The sequence below is a fragment of the Oncorhynchus nerka genome, linkage group LG12 (genome assembly GCF_034236695.1).
Source record: "Oncorhynchus nerka isolate Pitt River linkage group LG12, Oner_Uvic_2.0, whole genome shotgun sequence".
Classification (NCBI taxonomy): domain Eukaryota; kingdom Metazoa; phylum Chordata; class Actinopteri; order Salmoniformes; family Salmonidae; genus Oncorhynchus; species Oncorhynchus nerka.
In genome coordinates, this window is record NC_088407.1 from 16,134,170 (window position 1) to 16,156,699 (window position 22,530).

General features: G+C 45.0%; 2 protein-coding genes across 4 annotated transcripts in view; both read left to right on the forward strand.

Moving 5' to 3' along the window:
* LOC115139039 (collagen alpha-6(IV) chain-like) overlaps positions 1-8,545 on the forward strand; it is a 320,502-nt gene extending 311,957 nt beyond the window's left edge. The window contains exons 39-43 of the mRNA XM_065025281.1: positions 243-389; positions 717-833; positions 1,917-2,108; positions 2,681-2,967; positions 3,279-8,545. Coding sequence (XP_064881353.1) covers positions 243-389; positions 717-833; positions 1,917-2,108; positions 2,681-2,967; positions 3,279-3,536 — 1,001 coding nt within the window. The 3' untranslated portion in view covers positions 3,537-8,545. The remainder of the gene's footprint in view (positions 1-242; positions 390-716; positions 834-1,916; positions 2,109-2,680; positions 2,968-3,278) is intronic.
* Positions 8,546-10,036: 1,491 nt separating this feature from the next.
* Positions 10,037-21,337, forward strand: LOC115137894 (ankyrin repeat domain-containing protein 46-like). 3 transcript variants are annotated; one of them, XM_065025284.1, is made up of 7 exons: positions 10,037-10,133; positions 13,276-13,325; positions 14,000-14,096; positions 14,453-14,538; positions 15,223-15,479; positions 17,250-17,408; positions 20,022-21,337. In XM_065025284.1, exons 4-7 carry the CDS (start codon positions 14,485-14,487, stop codon positions 20,236-20,238), a joined length of 687 nt encoding a protein of 228 aa, XP_064881356.1. In that variant the 5' UTR covers positions 10,037-10,133; positions 13,276-13,325; positions 14,000-14,096; positions 14,453-14,484; the 3' UTR covers positions 20,239-21,337. The 3 variants fall into 3 exon arrangements, with proteins under 3 accessions (XP_064881356.1, XP_064881355.1, XP_064881354.1); XM_065025283.1 differs by lacking the exon at positions 14,000-14,096; XM_065025282.1 differs by lacking the exons at positions 13,276-13,325; positions 14,000-14,096.
* Positions 21,338-22,530: the final 1,193 nt, after the last annotated feature.

Sequence of the window (22,530 nt, forward strand, 5' to 3'; positions counted from 1 at the left end):
TCTTGAGTCTCATCTCTCTCTCATCTCTCTCCCTCTTTCTCTATCGCTCTCATCTCTCATCTGTCTCTCTCTCTCATCTCTCTCTCTTCCACCTCCTCCTATCTCTCACTCTCTTCATCCTTCCATCTCCATCTTTCTGATCATGTGTGCGTTTGCTTCCTCCACACACATCTCTCTCGCTACCCCTCGCCCCTCCCCCCACACTTTTGTCTCCCATCCTCCCTCATCCTCTCTCCCTCTAGGTTCTTCTGGTCGTAAGGGGCCCCCAGGTATAACTTTACCCCCCTCGAACTTCCAGACTCCCTATGGAGACTTGGGAGGCCCTGGGCTCAACGGAGCTCCAGGGGCCATGGGAGAACCAGGCAATCCCGGCATTCCAGGCAGAGGGGGTGAGTAACCTACTAGGAACAGCCTGGCCGACTAGGCAGAGGTCGTGAGTAGAGTAGCCTACTGGACTGGATCAAAGAAAACGTGATCTTTGCCCACCAAAGTTTAGATTGGAATCCACACTGAATTAACACTCCTTTTACTTGCTTCAAAACAGTTGTGATGGATTCAGTCAGTGTGGAGTCTAGGTTAACCAAAGTTACCCTTAGTTACCCCTGATCTAGGTTCAGTTAAACCCTCATCCAATCTTAACCTCAACCAGGTAGGTAGTTAAACCTAATACTGTCCTTGGATCAGTGTTCTAAGTGTATCTTCCACCCTTGTTCCAGGTCCTAAAGGCAGGCCCGGTGCGGTGGGGAAGCTAGGGAGGAACGGAGGGTCAGGTCTGGATGGACCTCTGGGAGACCCTGGTTCTCCTGGATTCCCTGGGCCTTCCGGATCACAAGGTATGCATGCGTGTGTGTGAGTGTGTATGTCTATCTGTGTGTACGTGTGTGTGTGTGTGTGTGTGTGTGTGTGTGTGTGTGTGTGTGTGTGTGTGTGTGTGTGTGTGTGTGTGTGTGTGTGTGTGTGTGTGTGTGTGTGTGTGTGTGTGTGTGTGTACGTGTTTATCTATACTTGTGGGGACCAGCAGTCAGTAGAGATGTGTGGGTAAACCACTGAGGAAGCCAAGCCAATACAAAATCCATATAACAACCTATGTTGTGATAATTGCGTTGTTTGCTCTATAACCCGATACTCCACTGTGATGTACAATAAGGCAGAGACAACAAAAAGACCACAGTCACACAGTGGAGGAATAAATTCAACTCCACGTACGTTTGTTTCTTCACAAAACCGGAGAGCGACATCTGTCCAGTGAAGTCCACAAAGCCAATATTGCATGTAACAAACAGCTGTATGACCTGCAACACAGTCAAACAAGTGAATGTTTTCAACAGTTGACTTAACAACTACTGATTGAGAACCACAGGGAGATACTGCAAGTCAGCACAAAGACAACAGGAGCACTGCCTCTGCTATTCCAGCACCATTTACACTGAAACATGTAAACATCATCAAATCAACAAGGCTATATATGCTTGGTTTAATATACTGAAAACAAAGTTATACGTGTGCGTGCGCGTGAGAGAAAGAGATGTCGATACATGTAAAGTCTTACAATGCTCTATAACCGCATCATAATGCATTATAGCTGAAGGTACTTAATTACCCAACATTTAAACATGTAGCACTCCTCTCCTATCCTCTTCTCTCTCTTCTTCCCCCTCCTCTTCTCCTCTCCTGTTACCCCTCTCTTCTTCCCCCTCCTTCTCCTCTCCTGTTACCCCTCTTCGTCCCCCTCCTTCTCCTCTCTCTTCTCCTCTCTTCTCTTATCCTCTCCTCTCTTCTTCTCTCCTCCTCTCCTTTTCCACTCTCCTCTACACACCTTTCCCCCCTCTCCCCTCTTCCGCCTCTCCTGTTGTAACTCCTCTTCCCCCCTCCCCCCTACTTCTTCCCTCCTCTCCTTCTTCTCCTCTCTCCCTCAGGTCTGCCTGGTAAGCCTGGTCTGCAGGGTCCCCCTGGCAGTGTGGCCCGCAGCAGGAGTGTTGGTTTCACCCTGGTGAAACACAGTCAGAACAACCAGGTACCCATGTGTCCCCAGGGCATGTCCCGGCTCTGGGAGGGATACAGTCTGCTGTACGTAGAGGGGCAGGAGAAGGCACACAACCAGGACCTCGGTCAGTCACACACACACAGACACACAGACACACACACACACACACACACACACACACACACACACACACACACACACACACACACACACACACAGAGACCTACAAATCTTACAGAGAGATAATCTTTATATCCCTCCCTCTCAATCTCCCTCCTCTCTCCTCTCTCTTCTCTCCTCTCTCCTCTCTCCTCTCTCTTCTCTCCTCTCTCTTCTCTCCTCTCTCCCTCCCCTCTCTCCTCTCTCCTCTCTCCTCTCCCCTCTCTCCTCTCTCCTCTCCCACTCTCCTCTCTCCTCCCTCCTCTCTCCTCTCTCCTCCCCCTCTCTCTCTCTCCTCTCTCCTCTCCCCTCTCTCCTCTCTCTCCTCTCTCTCTCCTCTCTCTCTCTCTCCTCTCCCTCTCCTCTCTCCTCTCCTCTCCCTCTCCTCTCCTCTCCTCTCCTCTCCTCTCCTCTCCTCTCCTCTCTCTCTCCTCCTCTCTCCTCTCTCCTCTCTCCTCTCTCCTCTCTCCCTCTCTCCTCTCTCCTCTCCCCTCTCTCCTCTCTCCTCTCTCCTCTCTCCTCTCTCCTCTCCCCCAGGTATGGCGGGCTCCTGCCTCCCCCGTTTCAGCACTGTCCCCTTCCTCTACTGCACGCCCAACGAGATCTGTTACTACGCCAGCCGCAACGACAAGTCCTATTGGCTGTCCACCACTGCGCCCATCCCCATGATGCCGGTGGGAGAGGAGGCCATCAGCCAGTACATCAGCAGGTGCTCTGTGTGCGAGGCCATGTCCCAGGCTGTGGCCGTCCACTCCCAGGACCTCACCATCCCCACCTGCCCTGCTGGCTGGAGGTCCCTCTGGATCGGGTACTCCTTCCTCATGGTGAGTGATGTGGGATTAAAGCCAGATTCAATCCACGGTGTGTTGTAGAGCACTTTTGACAGTGTACCTTTCAAAGGCAATATTCCCACATTCTCAGAGATCACATTCATGGTAAACGCTGCATATCTCAGCTCAATCGTAAATGACCTTTAAATATCAAGCACGGTACAGTGTGCCTCGGATTGAATCCCAGCCAATATTTGTAACTAAAATGTAAAGTTATTTCACTACTACCCCAGTCTAAACCACCATTGTGAAACTAACACCCAGGACTTGTCTGGGTCTCTCCCTCTCTCTTTCCCCCCATACAGCACACAGCTGCCGGGGCAGAGGGCGGAGGCCAGTCCCTTGTTTCACCCGGCTCCTGTCTGGAAGACTTCCGTGCAACTCCCTTCATCGAGTGTAACGGGGCTAAGGGCACCTGCCACTTCTTTGCCAACAAGTACAGCTTCTGGCTGACCACGGTGGAGCCTAACCGCGAGTTCAACCCCCCTCCGATGGACACGCTGAAGGGAGGCAACCAACTCAGCAGAGTCAGTCGCTGTCAGGTCTGCAGTAAGATCTTGTAGCCGGGAGAAGAGTCGAAGATAGAGAGATAGAGAGATAGAGAGATAGAGAGATAGAGAGAAGAAATGGAAAACACAGAGACTGAAACAACAAAAGAGAGGGTGATGATTACTTCTCAGAAAGAAAAAGAGAGAGGAGGTAAAAAAAATTTAAAAACATTCCCCCTTAAAAAAAAATGATTGACCAGATGACTGACTGAATTTAAGCACCGTCCCCTGTTGTCTCGATCTTTCTGCCTCCCCCCCGCCCTGTCTCTCTCTTTCTGCCCCCCCCCCCCCCAGAGGGAGGGAGGGATGGAGAGATGTGGGGTCTAGGTTTTGATTGCTCTGCACTAGGATATCACTGACAGTGTTGCTAATATGTGTCTTTATGTGGGTGTTTTCTCGTTACTATGGCTACGTGGTCTGAAAACATTCACGGCTACCTAGTGCAACTGCAAACCAACCCTTCGGACCACACTGAACCGTTTCCCCTTCCTGGTTACGTCCCAAATGCCCCCCTATTCCCTATATAGTACACTACTTATGGCTTGGGCTCCATAGGCCTCTGGTCACAAGTAGTGAACAATACAGGGTTCCATTGGGACAGATCTCTACCATAACAACTACAGTCATAAACCTGAGAGACCTGCTATACTGTACATACCTATTTACTGCTAGCCAACCACTTTAACACACACACACCATTGACATCTTCACCAATATGTCTTCTTTTTTATGTTACCCTACTCCGGGACTCAACTTGACAACAGTTTGGAAAAAGGCACTTTTAAAATACTAGAATGATTGGCATAGATAGTGAGACAACATCATCCAATGACGAATCACAGTATTAGAACAAAAACAATTGGTCATAAGAGACCATGTATGTGAATGTATTGCACTGATTTGAATTCCAATAATGGGTAAGATATAAATGTCAGTCCGTCTGTAACAGTCAGTCCGCAACGTTTGACTTTTCAGTTTAGCTATAGTGACGGACGGTGAAGATTTAGGTTCACCACCACAGAAACAAACCTATCAGCTCCTCGATTCACTGCTGGCACACACATCAGCAACAACAAACCTATCAGCTCCTCGATTCACTGCTGGCACACACATCAGCAACAACAAACCTATCAGCTCCTCGATTCACTGCTGGCACACACATCAGCAACAACAAACCTATCAGCTCCTCGATTCACTGCTGGCACACACATCAGCAACAACAAACCTATCAGCTCCTCGATTCACTGCTGGCACACACATCAGCAACAACAAACCTATCAGCTCCTCGATTCACTGCTGGCACACACATCAGCAACAACAAACCTATCAGCTCCTCGATTCACTGCTGGCACACACATCAGCAACAACAAACCTATCAGCTCCTCGATTCACTGCTGGCACACACATCAGCAACAACAAACGCACATGGTTATTATGGTTATTTCATCTCACTCCACAATGTATGTTTCCGCCCACAGTGAGATCCTGATCGTTGTGGGACTTGTAATGCAAATGTACTGTAACTGCCACAGAACGGAGAGGATACCACAAGAGCGTTGGGCCAGTAACCGAAATGTTGCTGGTTCGAATCCCCAGCTGATTATGTGACAAATCTGCCGATGTGCCCTTGAGCAAGGCACCTTAATTGCTCCTGTAAGTCACTCTGGATGAAAGCGTCTGCTAAATTAGTAAAATGTCAAATTGAAGTTGCTTAATGGGAATTACATTTGCCCAAGACAAACAAAAATGTTCGGGGAAACAGATATAGAGCACTGCTACTTTACTTCAACTCTCTCGCTGACTGGAATGGGTGACCAAGCTGATAGTACCATGCACCAAATCATACTTATTTAAAACCGTCATATTCTGCAGGGTTTCACTCACTCACTCTGCTCACCTCGCTAGCCTATCTGCTCACCTCGCTAGCCTATCTGCTCACCTCGCTAGCCTATCTACTCACCTCGCTAGCCTATCTGCTAACCTCGCTAGCCTATCTGCTCACCTCGCTAGCCTATCTGCTCACCTCGCTAGCCTATCTGCTCACCTCACTAGCCTATCTGCTCACCTCGCTAGCCTACTCACCTCGCTAGCCTATCTGCTCACCTCGCTAGCCTATCTGCTCACCTCGCTAGCCTACTCACCTCGCTAGCCTATCTGCTCACCTCGCTAGCCTATCTACTCACCTCGCTAGCCTATCTGCTCACCTCGCTAGCCTATCTACTCACCTCGCTAGCCTATCTGCTCACCTCGCTAGCCTATCTACTCTCCATGTTTTGTGACCAAAATGTACTTATATTATTTATAAAAACCCACCACCCACCATGCTCAAGCCAAAACATACAAGTACGCAATAACCGCTTGGAAGGCATCCCAAATAAATTGATTTTGTCCCCCCACACCAAACGCGATCACGACACGCAGGTTAAAATATCAAAACAAACGGTGAACTATTTGTTAATTTGAGGACAGGTCAAAAAGCGCTAAACATTTATGGCAATTTAGCTAGCTAGCTTGCAGTTGCTAACTAATTTGTCCTAATTTGTCCTGGGATATAAACGTTGAGTTGTTATTTTACCTGAAATGCACAAGGTCCTCTACTCCACCAATTCATCCACACATAAAACGGTCAACCAAATAGTTTCTAGTCATCTCTCCTCCTTCCAGGGGCGGCAGGTAGCCTAGTGGTTGAGCATTGTGCCACTAACCAGAAGGTTGCTAGATCAAATCCCCGACCTGACAAGATAAAATCTGTCGTTCTGCCCCTGAACAAGGCAGTTAACCCACTGTTCCTAGTCTGTCATTGTAAATAAGAATTTGTTCTTCACTGACTTGCCTGGTTAAATACCATTTTTTTAAATGTTTAAATCCAGGCTTTTTCTTCTTTGGACTTTATATGGCGATTGGTGATACCACGACGACCAACCGAACTAAGTCAATCTTTCAATCACCCACGTGGGTATAACAAATGAGGAGATGGCTCGTCGGTATCTGCTTCTATACACCAATAAGGAGATGGGATAGGCAATAATTGAATAACATGTATGTGTACATTTATTTTGCAACGCTTGCACACATGGCACAAGTGGTGTAGTCAGCATGTTAGAATGTTTGTTATTGTACAGAAGCTTACTATACATTTTTTATCAACGTTAAGGCCTATTGTGTTCTGGTAGTCCCTATCTACTGTCCTTAGCCTGTTTTGTTAATGGCCACGTTCCAGAGCCGACTACATTAGGTTCCAGAGCCGACTACATTAGGTTCAAGAGCCGACTACATTAGGTTCCAGAGCCGACTACATTAGGTTCCAGAGCTGGCTACATTAGGTTCCAGAGCTGACTACATTAGGTTCCAGAGCCGACTACATTAGGTTCCAGAGCTGACTACATTACAGACGCCTACCAGATCTCACAACACCTGAATAGGTGATTAACATATCAGCTGATCACATTCTATGATCTAACAATCTGATTGATGCCTAACTACGTAGTCGATGAGGTGGCTCACAACCATTGGTTGGTGGTTGATGAAATGCAACACCTGGAATGTAGGTGGCCTGGAACGTGGCAGTTGTCGCTGAATTTATGTTAAAGGTACTGGGTGACTTAATAAATTGTAACCACTATGACCACTATGTCTATCACATAGGCCCATCTCTCGTTGGTAGCCCTGAGTACATTATTTGTCCTCATTTGTCATTGTTTTGTCTGTAATCTAGATTATAATTATTTTTACTTCACAGTATGTATCCCCTGTATCAAAAGTGATTTACAAATACATTTTGTGGGTGCTGGTCTGTACATTCGATGATAGGAACGGAAGTTTTTTTTGGGATATGTTTTTATATGGAAATACATACAGTACTATGATTATTTTTGAATTACCCAAAAGGATAAAAGACATTTTTATTGTCACTCTTTTGACACAGTCCTCTGATGGTAAATAAATTCCACCATCTTTAAAAGGAATTTTGAGAAAAACGGAATATTTTTTCTTCTTCATACAAATCCACATTTGACATGTATAACATACGTAAGTGCCTACAATGATTATGCAGTTGTGCTACATTTTCCTCAAAGAGGATAAACAACAGAATTGAATTGAGTCTGAAATGTGTATTCTTGTGTTCACACTGAAATAAAGTATTACAATTTAATCAGATTAAAAAGAATGATTAAGATTATGTGAGAACAATGTAACTAAATTATAGACCACCAATACAAATAAAATACATTTTTTTTGGTCACATATTTAGCAGATGTTATTGTGGGTGTAGCGAAATGCTTGTGCATCTACTGTAGGTCCAACAATGCTTGTCCAACAAGCTTGTCCGGAAGCAAGATGTCAGTGTCCGCGACGTGGCTGGTTTTCCCTTTGTATTCATCAAATCAAATCAAATGTATTTATATAGCCCTTCTTACATCAGCTGATATATCAAAGTGCTGTACAGAAACACAGCCTAAAACCCCAAACAGCAAGCAATGCAGGTGTAGGAGACCGGTGGCTAGGATAATCTCCCTAGAAAGGCCAAAACCTAGGAAGAAACCTAGAGAGGAACCAGGCTATGAGGGGTGGCCAGTTCTCTTCTGGCTGTGCCGGGTGGAGATTATAACAGAACATGGCCAAGATGTTCAAATGTTCATAAATGACCAGCATGGTCAAATAATAATAATCACAGTAGTTGTCGAAGGTGCAACAAGTCAGCACCTCAGGAGTAAATGTCAGTTGGCTTTTCATAGAGAGTGAAAAGAGAGAGTGATCATTGAGAGTATCTCTACCGCTCCTGCTGTCTCTAGAGAGTTGAAAACAGCATGTCTGGGACAGGTAGCACATTCGGTGAACAGGTCAGGGTTCATTAGGGCGGCAGGGTAGCCTAGTGGTTAGAGCGTTGGACTAGTAATCGGGAGGTTGCAAGTTCAAATCCCCGAGCTGACAAGGTACAAAGTTGTCCTTCTGCCCCTGAACAGGCAGATAACCCACTGTTCCTAGGCCGTCATTGAAAATAAGAATTTGTTCTTAACTGACTTGCCTAGTTAAATAAAAGTAAAATTAAAATTAGCCGCAGGCAGAACAGTTGAAACTGGAGCAGCAGCATGGCCAGGTGGACAGGGGACAGCAAGGGGTCATCATGCCAGGTAGTCCTGAGGCATGGTCCTAGGGCTCAGGTCTTCCAAAAGAGAGAATTAGAGAGAGCATACTTAAATTCACACAGGACACCAAATAGGACAGGATAAATACTCCAGATATAACAGACCCCCTGACATAAACTACTGCAGCATAAATACTGGAGGCTGAGACAGGAGGGGTCAGGAGACACTGTGGCCCCATCCGATGATCCACCCGGACAGGGCCAAACAGGCAGGATATAACCCCACCCACTTTGCCAAAGCCCAGCCCCCACACCACTAGAGGGATATCTTCAACCACCAACTTACCATCCTGAGACAAGGCCCACAAAGATAGTCCGTGATTGTCTATTGACCCTGCCACATACAGTGGTACAGTGGGGAGAACAAGTATTTGATACACTGCCGATTTTGCAGGTTTCTGTAATGTTTATCATAGGTACACATCAACTAAAACAAAAATCCAGAAAATCACATTTTATGATTTTATATTAATTAATTTGCATTTTATTGCATGACATAAGTATTTGATACATCAGAAAAGCAGAACTTAATATTTGGTACAGAAACGTTTGTTTGCAATTACAGAGATTCCTACGTTTCCTGTAGTTCTTGACCAGGTTTTCTTCATCCTTTCACTGAAAGCCACAGCAGTCATATTTGGAGGCAGACTGGCCAAAGGGCAGTTCGGGCAAATGCCAGATGGGCCTGTTCATTTTAATCCCTTTGGGCCTGTTTAATCCCATTGGGCCTGTTTAAATTGGCTTTGTGCAAAATTATATATTTTTTGGCTTATAAAGGGGGCCTCGAGGAGAAAATGGGGTGTGTGTTGGAAATGCCCTGGCTGATTTCTGGTCCCAGTCCATCCCTGGTCATATTTGATCATCAACCAATGACCAACACCATCAATAGATTTAAACCCCTTATGGGTTGAGGAGCATTTTGAAAACTGCTGCTGAATGGGTAAAACAAACTTTGTGTTTAAAAATGTTTGTAATATTATTTTTGTAAAGTGTGTTGAGACCTTGTTAATAAAATAAATACATTGTGATTTGATTTGACATATTTTTAGGGTAAAGTGTTTGTCAAAACCGTGTCATTCTTGACCAAAATAGCAAATTAATTATACTGCCTTCAAGTGTGAAAGTTACCTTTAAAAAAAAAAAAAAAAATCCACAGTGAAACAAATGATGACCATGGAGATTGTACGTTTTTTTAATGTTGAATTCCGTCATGCATTATATGGCTGGACATGTCTGGCAAGGTCAACTGAATTTTTAAATAAATTGATATTTAGATAATAAAAAGATGTACTGTTAGGCCTTGCTGGAAATGTAGATTGATTGGTCCGATTCTGAGAGCCACCCTCTGCCGTAAAGCGGTCTGCGCCAAACTGTCGTCGTAAAATCACAGCTTGTTCAGCATCGCCACAACAACACTGTTTTGCAGAAAAGGGGATTTTGACGTCTGATTTGGAACACATTAACAGGTAAATATCATCACCAACATCTGAAGATGTGGTATAATATGCTTTCCGAATGTTTTGATGTGTTGGATAATATTGATAATTGCTTATAGTCACGTTATTACTAGTGCGTTAGCTAGCATCTTTTTGTTAGCTTATCTGGCAAGAAGTAGCTAGCTAGCTGTATATCTGTTTATCTTGGATAGCTGCCTAGCTATCCACTGCATGTGCAGTTAAACGTTTACTTATACGCCAAGCGAACTTTTATTCAGGGTTTGCCTTTCGTAATGTAGTTTAAGGATCTAACTAGGTAATAATAATGTTCTGCTCATTTCAGTAATAATAGCTAACTTAGCTACCTACCTTGTGTTAGCTCTAGCTACAGTGCCTAAAGAGAGTATTTATACTCCTTTTATTACATTTTTATATAACCAGGTAGGCCAGTTGAGAACAAGTTCTCATTTACAACTGCGACCTGGCCAAGATAAAGCAAAGCAGTGCTACAAAAACAACACAGAGTTACACATGGAATAAACAAATTTACAGTCAATAACACAATAGAAAAATCTGTATACAATGTGCAAATGAAGTAATGAGATTAGGTAATAAATAGGCCAATTGTGGCGAAGTAATTACAATTTAGCAATTTACACTGGAGTGATATGTGCAGATAAGGATGTGCAAGTAGAAATACTAGTGTGCAAAAGAGCAGAAAAACAAATATGGGGATGAGGTAGGTAGTTGGATGGGCTTTTTACAGATGGGCTGTGTACAGCTGCAGCGATTAGTAAGCTGCTCTGATAGCTGACGCTTAAAGTTGGTGAGGGAGATTTAAGTCTCCAGCTTCAGTGATTTTTTGCAATTCGTTCCAGTCATTGGAAGGGGAGAACTGGAAGGAAAAGCGGCCAAAGGGGTGTTGGCTTTGGGGATGACCAGTGAGATATACCTGCTGGAGCGTGTGCTACGGGTTGGTGCTGCTATGGTGACCATGGTGAGCTGAGATAAGGCAGGGCTTTACCTAGCAAAGACTCATAGATGACCTGGAGCCAGTGGGTATAGCGACGAATATGTAGCGAGGACCAGCCAACGAGAGCATACAGGTCGCAGTGGTGGGTAATATATGGGGCTTTGGTGACAAAACGGATGGCACTGTGATAGACTGCATCCAATTTGTTGAGTTGGGTGTTGGAGGCTATTTTGTAAATGACATCGCCAACGTCGAGGTTGGTAGGATAGTCAGTTTTACAAGGGTATGTTTGGCAGCATAAGTGAAGGAGGCTTTGTTGCGAAATAGGAAGCCGATTCTAGATTTAACTTTGGATTGGTGATGCTTAATGTGAGTCTGGAAGGAGAGTTTACGGTCTAGCCAGACATCTAGGTATTTATAGTTGTCCATATATTCTAAGTCAGAACCGTCCAGAGTAGTGATGCTAGGCAGGCGGGTGCGGGCAGCGATCGGTTGACGAGCATGCATTTCGTTTTACTAGCATTTAAGAGCAGTTGGAGGCCACGGAAGGAGTGTTGTATGGCGTTGAAGCTCGTTAAGTGTCCAGAGAAGGGCCAGAAGTATACAGAATGGGGTCGTTTGCATAGAGGTGGATCAAAAACTCACCCTTGACTTATTACACATCTTGTGTTACAGCCTGAATTTAAAATCGATTTAAAAAAAAAATTAAGTCTCCAACACACAATACCCCATAATGACAATGTAAAACTTTGTTTGTGGATGTTTTCTTTTGGTCTGGTGTAGAGGTCGACCGATTATGATTTTTCAACACCGATACCGAATATTGGAGGACCAAAAAAAGCCAATATTTTTTTTGTAATAATGACAATTATAATAATACTGAATGAACACTTATTTTAACTTAATATAATACATCAATAAAATCAATTTAGCCTCAAATAAATAATGAAACATGTTCAATTTGGTTTAAATAATGCAAAAACAAAGTTTTGGAAAAGTAAAAGTTAGCGCGCACTTCGCTAACTAGCTAGCCATTTCACATTGGTTACACCAGCCATTAGGCTGATAGGCTTGAAGTCATAAACAGCACTGTGCTTGCGAAGAGCTGCTGGCAAAACGCACGAAAGTGCTGTTTGAATGAATGCTTACAAGCCTGCTGCTGCCTACCATCGCTCAGTCAGACTGCTCTATCAAATCATAGACTTAATTATAACATAACACACAGAAATACGAGCCTTTGGTTATTAATATGGTCGAATACGGAAACTATAATTTAGAAAACAAAACATTTATTTCAGTGAAATACGGAACCGTTCGTTATTTTATCTAACGGGTGGCATCCATTAGTCTAAATATTCTTGTTACATTGCACAACCTTCAATGTTATGTCAAAATTACGTAAAATTCTGGCAAATTAGTTCGCAATGAGCCAGGCTGCCCAAACTCTTGCATATACCCTAACTCTCCGTGCAATGAACGCAAGAGCAGTGACAATTTCACCTGGTCAATATTGCCTGTTAACCTGGATTTCTTTTAGCTAAATATGCAGGTTTAAAAATATATACTTCTGTGTATTGATTTTAAGAAAGGAAGGCATTGGTGTTTATGGTTAGGTACAGTCGTCCAACGATGGTGCTTTTTTTCACAAATGCGCTTTTGTTAAATCATCCCCCTGCGTTGCATCGATTATATGCAACACAGGACACGCTAGATAAACTAGTAATATCATCAACCATGTGTAGTTATAACTAGTATTTATGATTGATTGATTGTTTTCTTTTAGATAAGTTTAATGCTAGCTAGCAACTTACCTTGGCTTCTACTGCATTCGCCTAACAGGCAGTCTCCTCGTGGAGTGCAATGAGAGGCAGGTGGTTAGAGCGTTGGACTAGTTACCTGTAAAGTTGCAGGATTGAATCCCCCGAGCTGACAAGGTGAAAATCTGTCGTTCTGCCCCTGAACAAGGCAGTTAACCAACCGTTCCTAGGCCGTCATTGAAAATAAGAATGTGTTCTTAACTGACTTGCCTAGTTAAATAAAGGTATTAAAAAATATAAAAGTATTTCTGGGTAAGTCTCCAAGAACTATGCACACCTGGATTGTACAATATTTGTACAGTATTATTTTTTTAAATTCTTCATCCTCTGTCAAATTGGTTGTTGATTATTACTAGACAGCCATTTTCTTGTCTTGCCATAGATTTTCAAGACGATTTAAGGAAAAACTTTAACTAGGCGACGATCCTCTTGGTAAGCAGCTCCATTGTATATTTGTCCTTGTGTTTTAGTTTATTTTTCTGCTGAAAGGTGAATTTGTCTCCCAGTGTCTGTTGGAAAGCTGACTGAACCAGGTTTTCCTCTAGGATTTTGCCCGTGCTTAGCTCTATTCCGTTTCCTTTTATCCTAAAAAAAAACAACCTCCCTTGCCAATGACAAGTGTACTCATAACATGATGCAGCCCCACCATGCTTGAAAATATGAAGCGTGGTAGTCAGTGATGTGTTGTGTTGGATTTTCCCCAAACATAACGCTTTGTATTCAGGACATAAAGTTCATTTCTTTTCCACATTTTTTGCACTTCTACTTTAGTGTCTTATTGCAAACAGGATGCATGTTTTGGAATATTTTTTATTCTTTTCACTTTGTCATTTAGGTTAGTATTGTGGAGTAACTACAATTATGTTGATCCAGCCTGTGTTCTCCTATCAAAGTCATAAAACTCTGTAACTGTTTTAAAGTCACCATTGGCCTCATCCCTGAGACGTTTTTTCCTCTGGCAACTAAGTTATGAAAAACACCTTTATCTTTGTAGTGAATAGGTGTATTGATCCACCATCCAACGTGTAATTAATCAACTTCACCATGCTCAAAGGGATGTTCAATGTATGCTTTTTATTTTTATTTTTTTACCCATCAACCAATAGGTGCCCTTCTTTGAGGCATTGGAAAACCTCCCTGGTCTTTGTGGTTGAATCTGTGTTTGAAATTCACTGCTCAACTGAGGGACCTTACAGAGATGAGGTAGTTATTCAAGAGGGAGTCCATGCAACTTATGTGACTTGTTAGGCATTTACTGCTGAATGTATTTAGGCTTGCTATAACAAAGGAGTTGAATACTTGTTGATTCAAGACATTTCAGTTTTTCATTTTTATTTAATTGGTAGAAAAATTCTACATACAGTTCCACTTTGACACTATTGGGTATTGTGTGTAGGCCTGTAACACAACATATTGTGGGAAAGCCAAGGGGTGTAATTACTTCCTGAAGGCACCGTACATAGTCCTAACCAATAAATCTTTCCTTTTCTCCGTGTCCTCCCTCTGCCTTCCTCCTCGTCTTCTTCGTTCCCCTCCCTTCCTCCATATCCCCCCTTCAGGTACGCTGGAATTTTGGGACACCCACTCGGACATGTCCTATGTCTTCATCAATGACTCGTCTCAGACCTCCGTTCCCCTGCTCCAGGTAGGGACGATGCCTACCCCTGCACATTGACTCTGTACCAGTAGTGTTGTTATTGTTATTTTATTGTTGGGTAAGCTCTCGTAAGTAAACATTTCACTGTATATTCTACACTTGTTGTATTCGGCGCGTGTGATTTGACAACCCTAATGTCTGCTCCCCTGCTCCTGGTGGGGTTGAGTCCAACACAAGGGGGTTGCATCCCAAATCCACCCCTACGCCCTATGCACTTGTGGAGGTCTGTGAGGATCTGACAGGCGTAAGCAATCTGGTAGTAGCTTCACTTGCCCTCTGATAGGTTAGATGGAGGTTTCACCATATTGACGACACCTGTCAAATCCTCTCAGATCCCCACAAGTGTGTAGGGTCTAGGGTCCGGTGTTGTGTGTGTTGTGCAACAGTGTAGGAACCAAACGGAAGCAAACAGGGATGGACCTACCAGAATTTGTCCAATTAGAAACTCTTGTTTCGGTTGCAATACGTTTTGCTACAGTGTGCTCCCAGGTCTTCAGAATCGATTTAAAGTTTAAGTTAGCTAGGGTCTGTTAATCAATTCCCTTATTCTCTGATTCAATACAGAATCAATCAATCAACTAATTCATCTAACTCATCCCGGGACGTTATCGTGAAAGACAATGTGTTCTCAATGACTTACCTGGTTAAATAATGGCAAATCCCTAACTGCAGGCCTGCATCGACGGGGACCTGCTTTTCACCAAGCGGCTCCTGGAGACGGGCTGTGACCCCAACACACGGGACAACCGGGGCCGTACTGGCCTGCACCTAGCGGCCGCCAGGGGGAACGTGGACATCTGTTGTTTCCTCCATAAGTTTGGGGCGGACCTCCTGGCTACAGACTACCAGGGAAACACGGCGCTACACCTCTGTGGACACGTGGATACTATCCAGTTCCTGGTGTCCAACGGTCTCAAGATAGACATCTGGTGAGAGGGGGCTGAGGGTTGGGAGGGCCTGGAAGGGAGTGAGGGGGAGTAGAGGCTGTTTTACAGTTGGCTTGGGGCCTGAGAGGGGCTGAGGGTTGGGAGGGCCTGGAAGGGAGTGAGGGGGAGTAGAGACTGTTTTACAGTTGGCTTGGGGCCTGAGAGGGGCTGAGGGTTGGGAGGACCTGGAAGGGAGTGAGGGGAGTAGAGACTGTTTTACAGTTGGCTTGGGGCCTGAGAGGGGCTGAGGGTTGGGAGGACTTGGAAGGGAGTGAGGGGAGTAGAGACTGTTTTACAGTTGGCTTGGGGCCTGAGAGGGGCTGAGGGTTGGGAGGACCTGGAAGGGAGTGAGGGGGAGTAGAGACTGTTTTACAGTTGGCTTGGGGCCTGAGAGGGGCTGAGGGTTGGGAGGACCTGGAAGGGAGTGAGGGGAGTAGAGACTGTTTTACAGTTGGCTTGGGGCCTGAGAGGGGCTGAGGGTTGGGAGGACCTGGAAGGGAGTGAGGGGAGTAGAGACTGTTTTACAGTTGGCTTGGGGCCTGAGAGGGGCTGAGGGTTGGGAGGACCTGGAAGGGAGTGAGGGGGAGTAGAGACTGTTTTACAGTTGGCTTGGGGCCTGAGAGGGGCTGAGGGTTGGGAGGGCCTGGAAGGGAGTGAGGGGGAGTAGAGACTGTTTTACAGTTGGTTTGGGGCCTGAGAGGGGCTGAGGTTTGGGAGGGCCTGGTAGGGAGTGAGGGGGAGTAGAGACTGTTTTACAGTTGGCTTGGGGCCTGAGAGGGGCTGAGGGTTGGGAGGGCCTGGAAGGGAGTGAGGGGGAGTAGAGACTGTTTTACAGTTGGCTTGGGGCCTGAGAGGGGCTGAGGGTTGGGAGGACTTGGAAGGGAGTGGGGGGGGGAGTAGAGACTGTTTTACAGTTGGCTTGGGGCCTGAGAGAGGGGGGGAGTAGAGACTGAGGGTTGGGAGGACCTGGAAAGGAGTGAGGGGGAGTAGAGACTGTTTTACAGTTGGCTTGGGGCCTGAGAGGGCTGAGGGTTGGGAGGACCTGGAAGAGAGTGAGGGGAGTAGAGACTGTTTTACAGTTGGCTTGGGGCCTGAGAGGGGCTGAGGGTTGGGAGGACCTGGAAGGGAGTGAGGGGAGTAGAGACTGTTTTACAGTTGGCTTGGGGCCTGAGAGGGGCTGAGGTTTGGGAGGGCCTGGAAGGGAGTGAGGGGGAGTAGAGACTGTTTTACAGTTGGCTTGGGGCCTGAGAGGGGCCGAGGGTTGGGAGGACCTGGAAGGGAGTGAGGGGGAGTAGAGACTGTTTTACAGTTGGCTTGGGGCCTGAGAGGGACTGAGGGTTGGGAGGACCTGGAAGGGAGTGAGGGGGAGTAGAGACTGTTTTACAGTTGGCTTGGGGCCTGAGAGGGGCTGAGGGTTGGGAGGACTTGGAAGGGAGTGGGGGGGAGTAGAGACTGTTTTACAGTTGGCTTGGGGCCTGAGAGGGGCTGAGGGTTGGGAGGACCTGGAAGGGAGTGAGGGGGAGTAGAGACTGTTTTACAGTTGGCTTGGGGCCTGCGAGGGGCTTTGACTGAGGGGTAAAAGCAGGGTTAGAGTTACAGGGGTTCTAATCACATAGAGGAACCCTTAATAGGTTTTAGGTCACCCTGTTAGGTTTTTCAGATATACACATTGGTCCAACAGTCCACTCCCGATAGTGTCAATGTGTTTCTCAAACATTGGTTGGACCCTTGTTTGAACATTATCATGCTACATTGTGTGTTTCTCTCTCCCAGTAACCACAACGGGTCTACTCCTCTGGTGCTGGCCAAGAGGCGCGGAGTGAACAAGGACGCTATCCGCCTGCTGGAGGGCCTAGAGGAACAGGAGCTGAAAGGATTCAACAGGGGAGCCCACTCCAAACTGGAGACCATGCAAATGGCTGAGAGCGAGAGGTGAGGAGAGGGGTGGGGGTGTTAATGAGAGAGGTACAGAACAGGGGGAGGACAGTGCAGGAAGTGGAGGGGAGCCTATGTTACAGGCATTACTATGCTGCTTAACAGTATAGTTCCCTCACTCACAAGTCCTTACCGGTACTTGATGTTTCGTACTCTGCCTCGCTAACACACTTAACTGCCTGCTTCACAATAATACGCCTCCGAAAGGCTAGCAATTCAGCAACGTGATTGGTGACATTTCGAGCTGTGGAGCTCACTAACGGCACGATCTTAACTCTGTTGCACCCACTCTAAGCTGGAAACCTATATATCTATCTACCTGTCTATCTCTCCTATCTAAACTCAGCAAAAAAATAAACGTCCTCTCACTGTCAACTGCATTTATTTTCAGCAAACTTATCATGTGTAAATATTTGTATGAACATAAGATTCAACAACTGAGACATATACTGAACAAGTTCCACAGACATGTGACTAACAGAAATGGAATAATTTGTCCCTGAACAAAGGGGGGGTCAAAATCAAAAGTAACAGTCTGTATCTGGTGTGGCCACCAGCTGCATTAAGTACTGCAGTGCATCTCCTCCTCATGGACTGCACCAGATTTGCCAGTTCTTGCTGTGAGATGTTACCCCACTCTTCCACCAAGACACCTGCAAGTTCCTGGACATTTCTTGGGGGAATGGCCCTAGCCCTCACCCTCCGATCCAACAAGTCCCAGACGTGCTCAATGGGATTGAGATCCGGGCTCTTCGCTGGCCATGGCAGAACACTGACATTCCTGTCTTGCAGGAAATCACACACAGAACGAGCAGTATGGCTGGTGGCATTGTCATGCAGGAGGGTCATGTCAGGATGAGCCTGCAGGAAGGGTACCACATGAGGGAGGAAGATGTCTTTCCTGTTACGCACAGCGTTGTCATGCTGGAGGGTCATGTCAGGATGAGCCTGCAGGAAGGGTACCACATGAGGGAGGAAGATGTCTTCCCTGTAACGCACATCGTTGATTGCCTGCAATGGCAACAAGCTCAGTCCGATGATGCTGTGACACACCGCCCCAGACCATGACGGACCCTCCACCTCCAAATCGATCCCACTCCAGAGTACAGGCCTCGGTGTAACGCTCATTCCTTTGACGATAAACACGAATCCGACTATCACCCCTGGTGAGACAAAACCGCGACTCGTCAGTGAAGAGCACCCCAGTGACGGTGGGTTTGTGCTCATAGGCGACGTTGTTGCCGGTGATGTCTGGTGAGGACCTGCCTTACAACAGGCCTACAAGCCCTGTCCAGCCTCTCTCAGCCTATTGTGGACAGTCTGAGCACTGATGGAGGGATTGTGCGTTCCTGGTGTAACTCGGGCAGTTGTTGTTGCCATCCTATACCTGTCCCGCAGGTGTGATGTTCGGATGTACCGATCCTGTGCAGGTGCTGTTACACGTGGTCTGCCACTGCGAGGACGATCAGCTGTCCGTACTGTCTCCCTGTAGCTCTGTCTTAGGCGTCTCACAGTACGGACACTGAAATGTATTGCCCTGGCCACATCAGTCCTCATGCCTCCTTGCAGCATGCCTAAGGCACGTTCACACAGATGAGCAGGGACTCTGGGAATCTTTCTTTTGGTGTTTTTCAGAGTCAGTAGAAAGGCATCTTTAGTGTCCTAAGTTTTCATAACTGTGAACTTAATTGCCTACCGTCTGTAAACTGTTAGTGTCTCAATGACCGTTCCACAGGTGCATGTTCATTAATTGTTTATGGTTCATTGAACAAGCCTGGGAAACAGTGTTTAAACCCTTTACAATGAAGACCTGTGAAGTTATTTGGATTTTTACGAATGATCTTTGAAAGACAGGGTCCTGAAAAGGTTTATCTATTTCTCCTATCTATCTCTCCTATATATATATCTGCGCTATCTCTCCTATCTGTCTCTCCTATATATTTATCTGTGCTATCTCTCCAACACAAGGGGGTTCCATCCCAAACCGACCCCCCTATGTACTTGTGTACCATCTATCTATCTCTCCTGTCTATCTGTCTCTCCTGTCTATCTCTCCTGTCTGTCTCTCCTATCTATCTATCTCTCCTGTCTGTCTCCTGTCTATCTCTCCTGTCTATCTGTCTCTCCTGTCTATCTCTCCTGTCTGTCTCTCCTGTCTATCTCTCCTGTCTGTTTCCTGTCTATCTCTCCTGTCTATCTGTCTCTCCTGTCTATCTCTCCTGTCTGTCTCTCCTGTCTATCTCTCCTGTCTGTTTCCTGTCTGTCTCTCCTGTCTATCTCTCCTGTCTGTTTCCTGTCTATCTCTCCTGTCTATCTCTCATGTCTGTCTCTCATGTCTGTCTCTCATGTCTGTCTCTCTGTCTATCTTTCCTGTTTATCTCTCCTATCTATCTATCTATCCCTCCTATCTCTCCTATCTGTCTTTTCTGTTTATCTCTCCTATCTATCTATCCCTCCTATCTCTCCTATCTGTCTTTTCTGTTTATCTCTCCTATCTATCTATCTCTCCCTCCTATTTCTCCTATCGGTCTCTCCTGTCTATCTCTCCTATTTAAAATCAAGTAATGGCATGTAAGCTGACACTGGGCTACTTCTTTCTCTTCCTGTCAGTGCAATGGAGAGCCACTCCCTGCTGAACCCCGACCTCCAGAACAGGGAGGGAGTCCTGTCCAGCTTCAGGACCACCTGGCAGGAGTTTGTTGAGGACCTGGGCTTCTGGAGGGTGCTGCTACTTCTGGTGGTCATCGCCTTGCTCTCTCTGGGCATCGCTTACTACGTCAGCGGGGTGCTGCCCTTCTCCGCCAGCCAGCTGGACCTGGTACACTGAGGGAGGATGGACAGAGGGTGAAAGTTGGCTTGGGCTACATTCTGGTTATCCACCCTTGTCCAGAAGTGTGCACTTGCACACTCCCCTTTTTATGGATTTAAAAGCGTAGGAGTGGTGTAAGCGTTGGCTGGATTCAACCTTTGTGAAATGGTTACGAGAAAGTGTGCAAGTGCACACTTCGGGAGAATGGGGACTCAGCCATGGATGCATCTGCAGTCTGACGTATGTGTGTTATATGAACCTTTTCTCACTGTGGCCAGTTATGCATGAGAATGCACATCATTTCATGTGTCATTAATTTGTATGACTAAATTGACCAAATATCGACCAGTGACGTGACCATCTTCTTTCTGGAATACTGAGCTTTTAAAGCATAACTATCAAAAAAATAACATATTCAGTACCAGTCAATAGTTTGGAAACACCTACCCATTCAAAAGTTTATATATATTTTTATTCAAGATTGTGCAAAGCTGTCAAGACAAAGGGTGGCTTCTTGGAGAATCTCAAATATAAAATATTTTGATTTGTTTAACACTTTTTTGGTTACTACGTGATTCCATATGTGTTATTTCATAGTTTGTCTTCACTATTATTCTACAATGTAGATTTTAAAAAATATATATTTTTAACAAACCTGGAATGAGTAGGTGTGTCCAACCTTTTGACTGATACTGCATTTCTTACATGCAGTTGCATAACTTTTCCTGTCTAATTTAGTTTTGACAGTATTCAGCTCTATATGAAGAAACTGTTGTATTATGGACCTTTTTCCTAATGTCACAACATGTATTTTTCTGTGTTGTGTGGAGTAACAAGCTGTATATTGCTATAGTTTTTTTTGGTGCGTAATTATTTACTTTTATTTTGTTTCTTCTCCTGTTTATTGTTTTGAAAAGGGCCCATTTGTTCATTGATTTACCCTACAGGGTCAAATCCTCTTGCAAAGTCAATATTTTAGTTTTATTTCCATTCTTACCATTTTAACTGAAGTCTGTTTCTCTCACACCAGTTGCAAATTTCCCTAATAATGCTAATCAGGCTATAACTGTTGTGTGGAAACTTACATGGAACAAACATCTAACAGTGTGTAGAGTTATCCTGGGTGTCAGTCTGTTTCTGATCTCTTACCAACTCCTTAATGGTACTGTGATGTAACGTCTTCATAATGAGAGCATAAACTGTTCTGGGATCAGGCTAGTGAGAGCATAAACTGTTTCTCTCTCACCAACAAACTGTTCTGGGATCAGGCTAGTGTAGAGTTATCCTGGGTGTCAGTCTGTTTCTGATCTCTTACCAACTCCTTAATGGAACTGTCATGTCATGGCCTGATAATGATAGCACAAACTGTTCTGGGATCAGGCTAGTGTAGAGTTATCCTGGGTGTCAGTCTGTTTCTGATCTCTTACCAGCTCATTAATGGAACTGTGATGTAACGTCTTCATAATGAGAGCATAAACTGTTCTGGGATCAGGCTAGTGTAGAGTTATCCTGGGTGTCAGTCTGTTTCTGATCTCTTACCAACTCATGGAACTAATGGCCTGAGGAACTGTTCTGATCAGGCTAACGTGTAGAGTTATCCTTGTCATGTTTCTGATCTCTTACCAGCTCATTAATGCATAAACATAAACTGTTCTGGGATCAGGCTAGTGTAGAGTTATCCTGGGTGTCAGTCTGTTTCTGATCTCTTACCAGCTCATTAATGGTACTGTGATGTAACGTCTTCATAATGAGAGCATAAACTGTTCTGGGATCAGGCTAGTGTAGAGTTATCCTGGGTGTCAGTCTGTTTCTGATCTCTTACCAGCTCATTAATGGTACTGTGATGTAACGTCTTCATAATGAGAGCATAAACTGTTCTGGGATCAGGCTAGTGTAGAGTTGCATGGGAATGTAAGGTAAAGGGATGTGTTATGTTTCCCTCGTCCATCACCAAGTCAAGTACAATAAGAACTACAGAGTAGCACCTTTTATAGCGTCTTTGAACTAAAGATAAATGTTTGCTGTATTTTATTTAACATTTCCTCTGTGTTTACATCATGCAGCTTAGTTACATTTAACATTTATGAAGAGTTATTTCTCATATATGTTATGTTTTTTTGCTTTGTCAATCATAGCATTGTTGCAGGAATTTAATTCCTCTGTTTTAATTCCCATTTATAATTAAACACTCTGTCAATTCATAAGAATTTGTAAGATCCTTATTTTATAGAGATCGACAGAGCCCGGTCTTAAAGTCAAATAGCAGCCTTTATTCACGAGAGTACTGAACACGATACAGTTTACCACAGG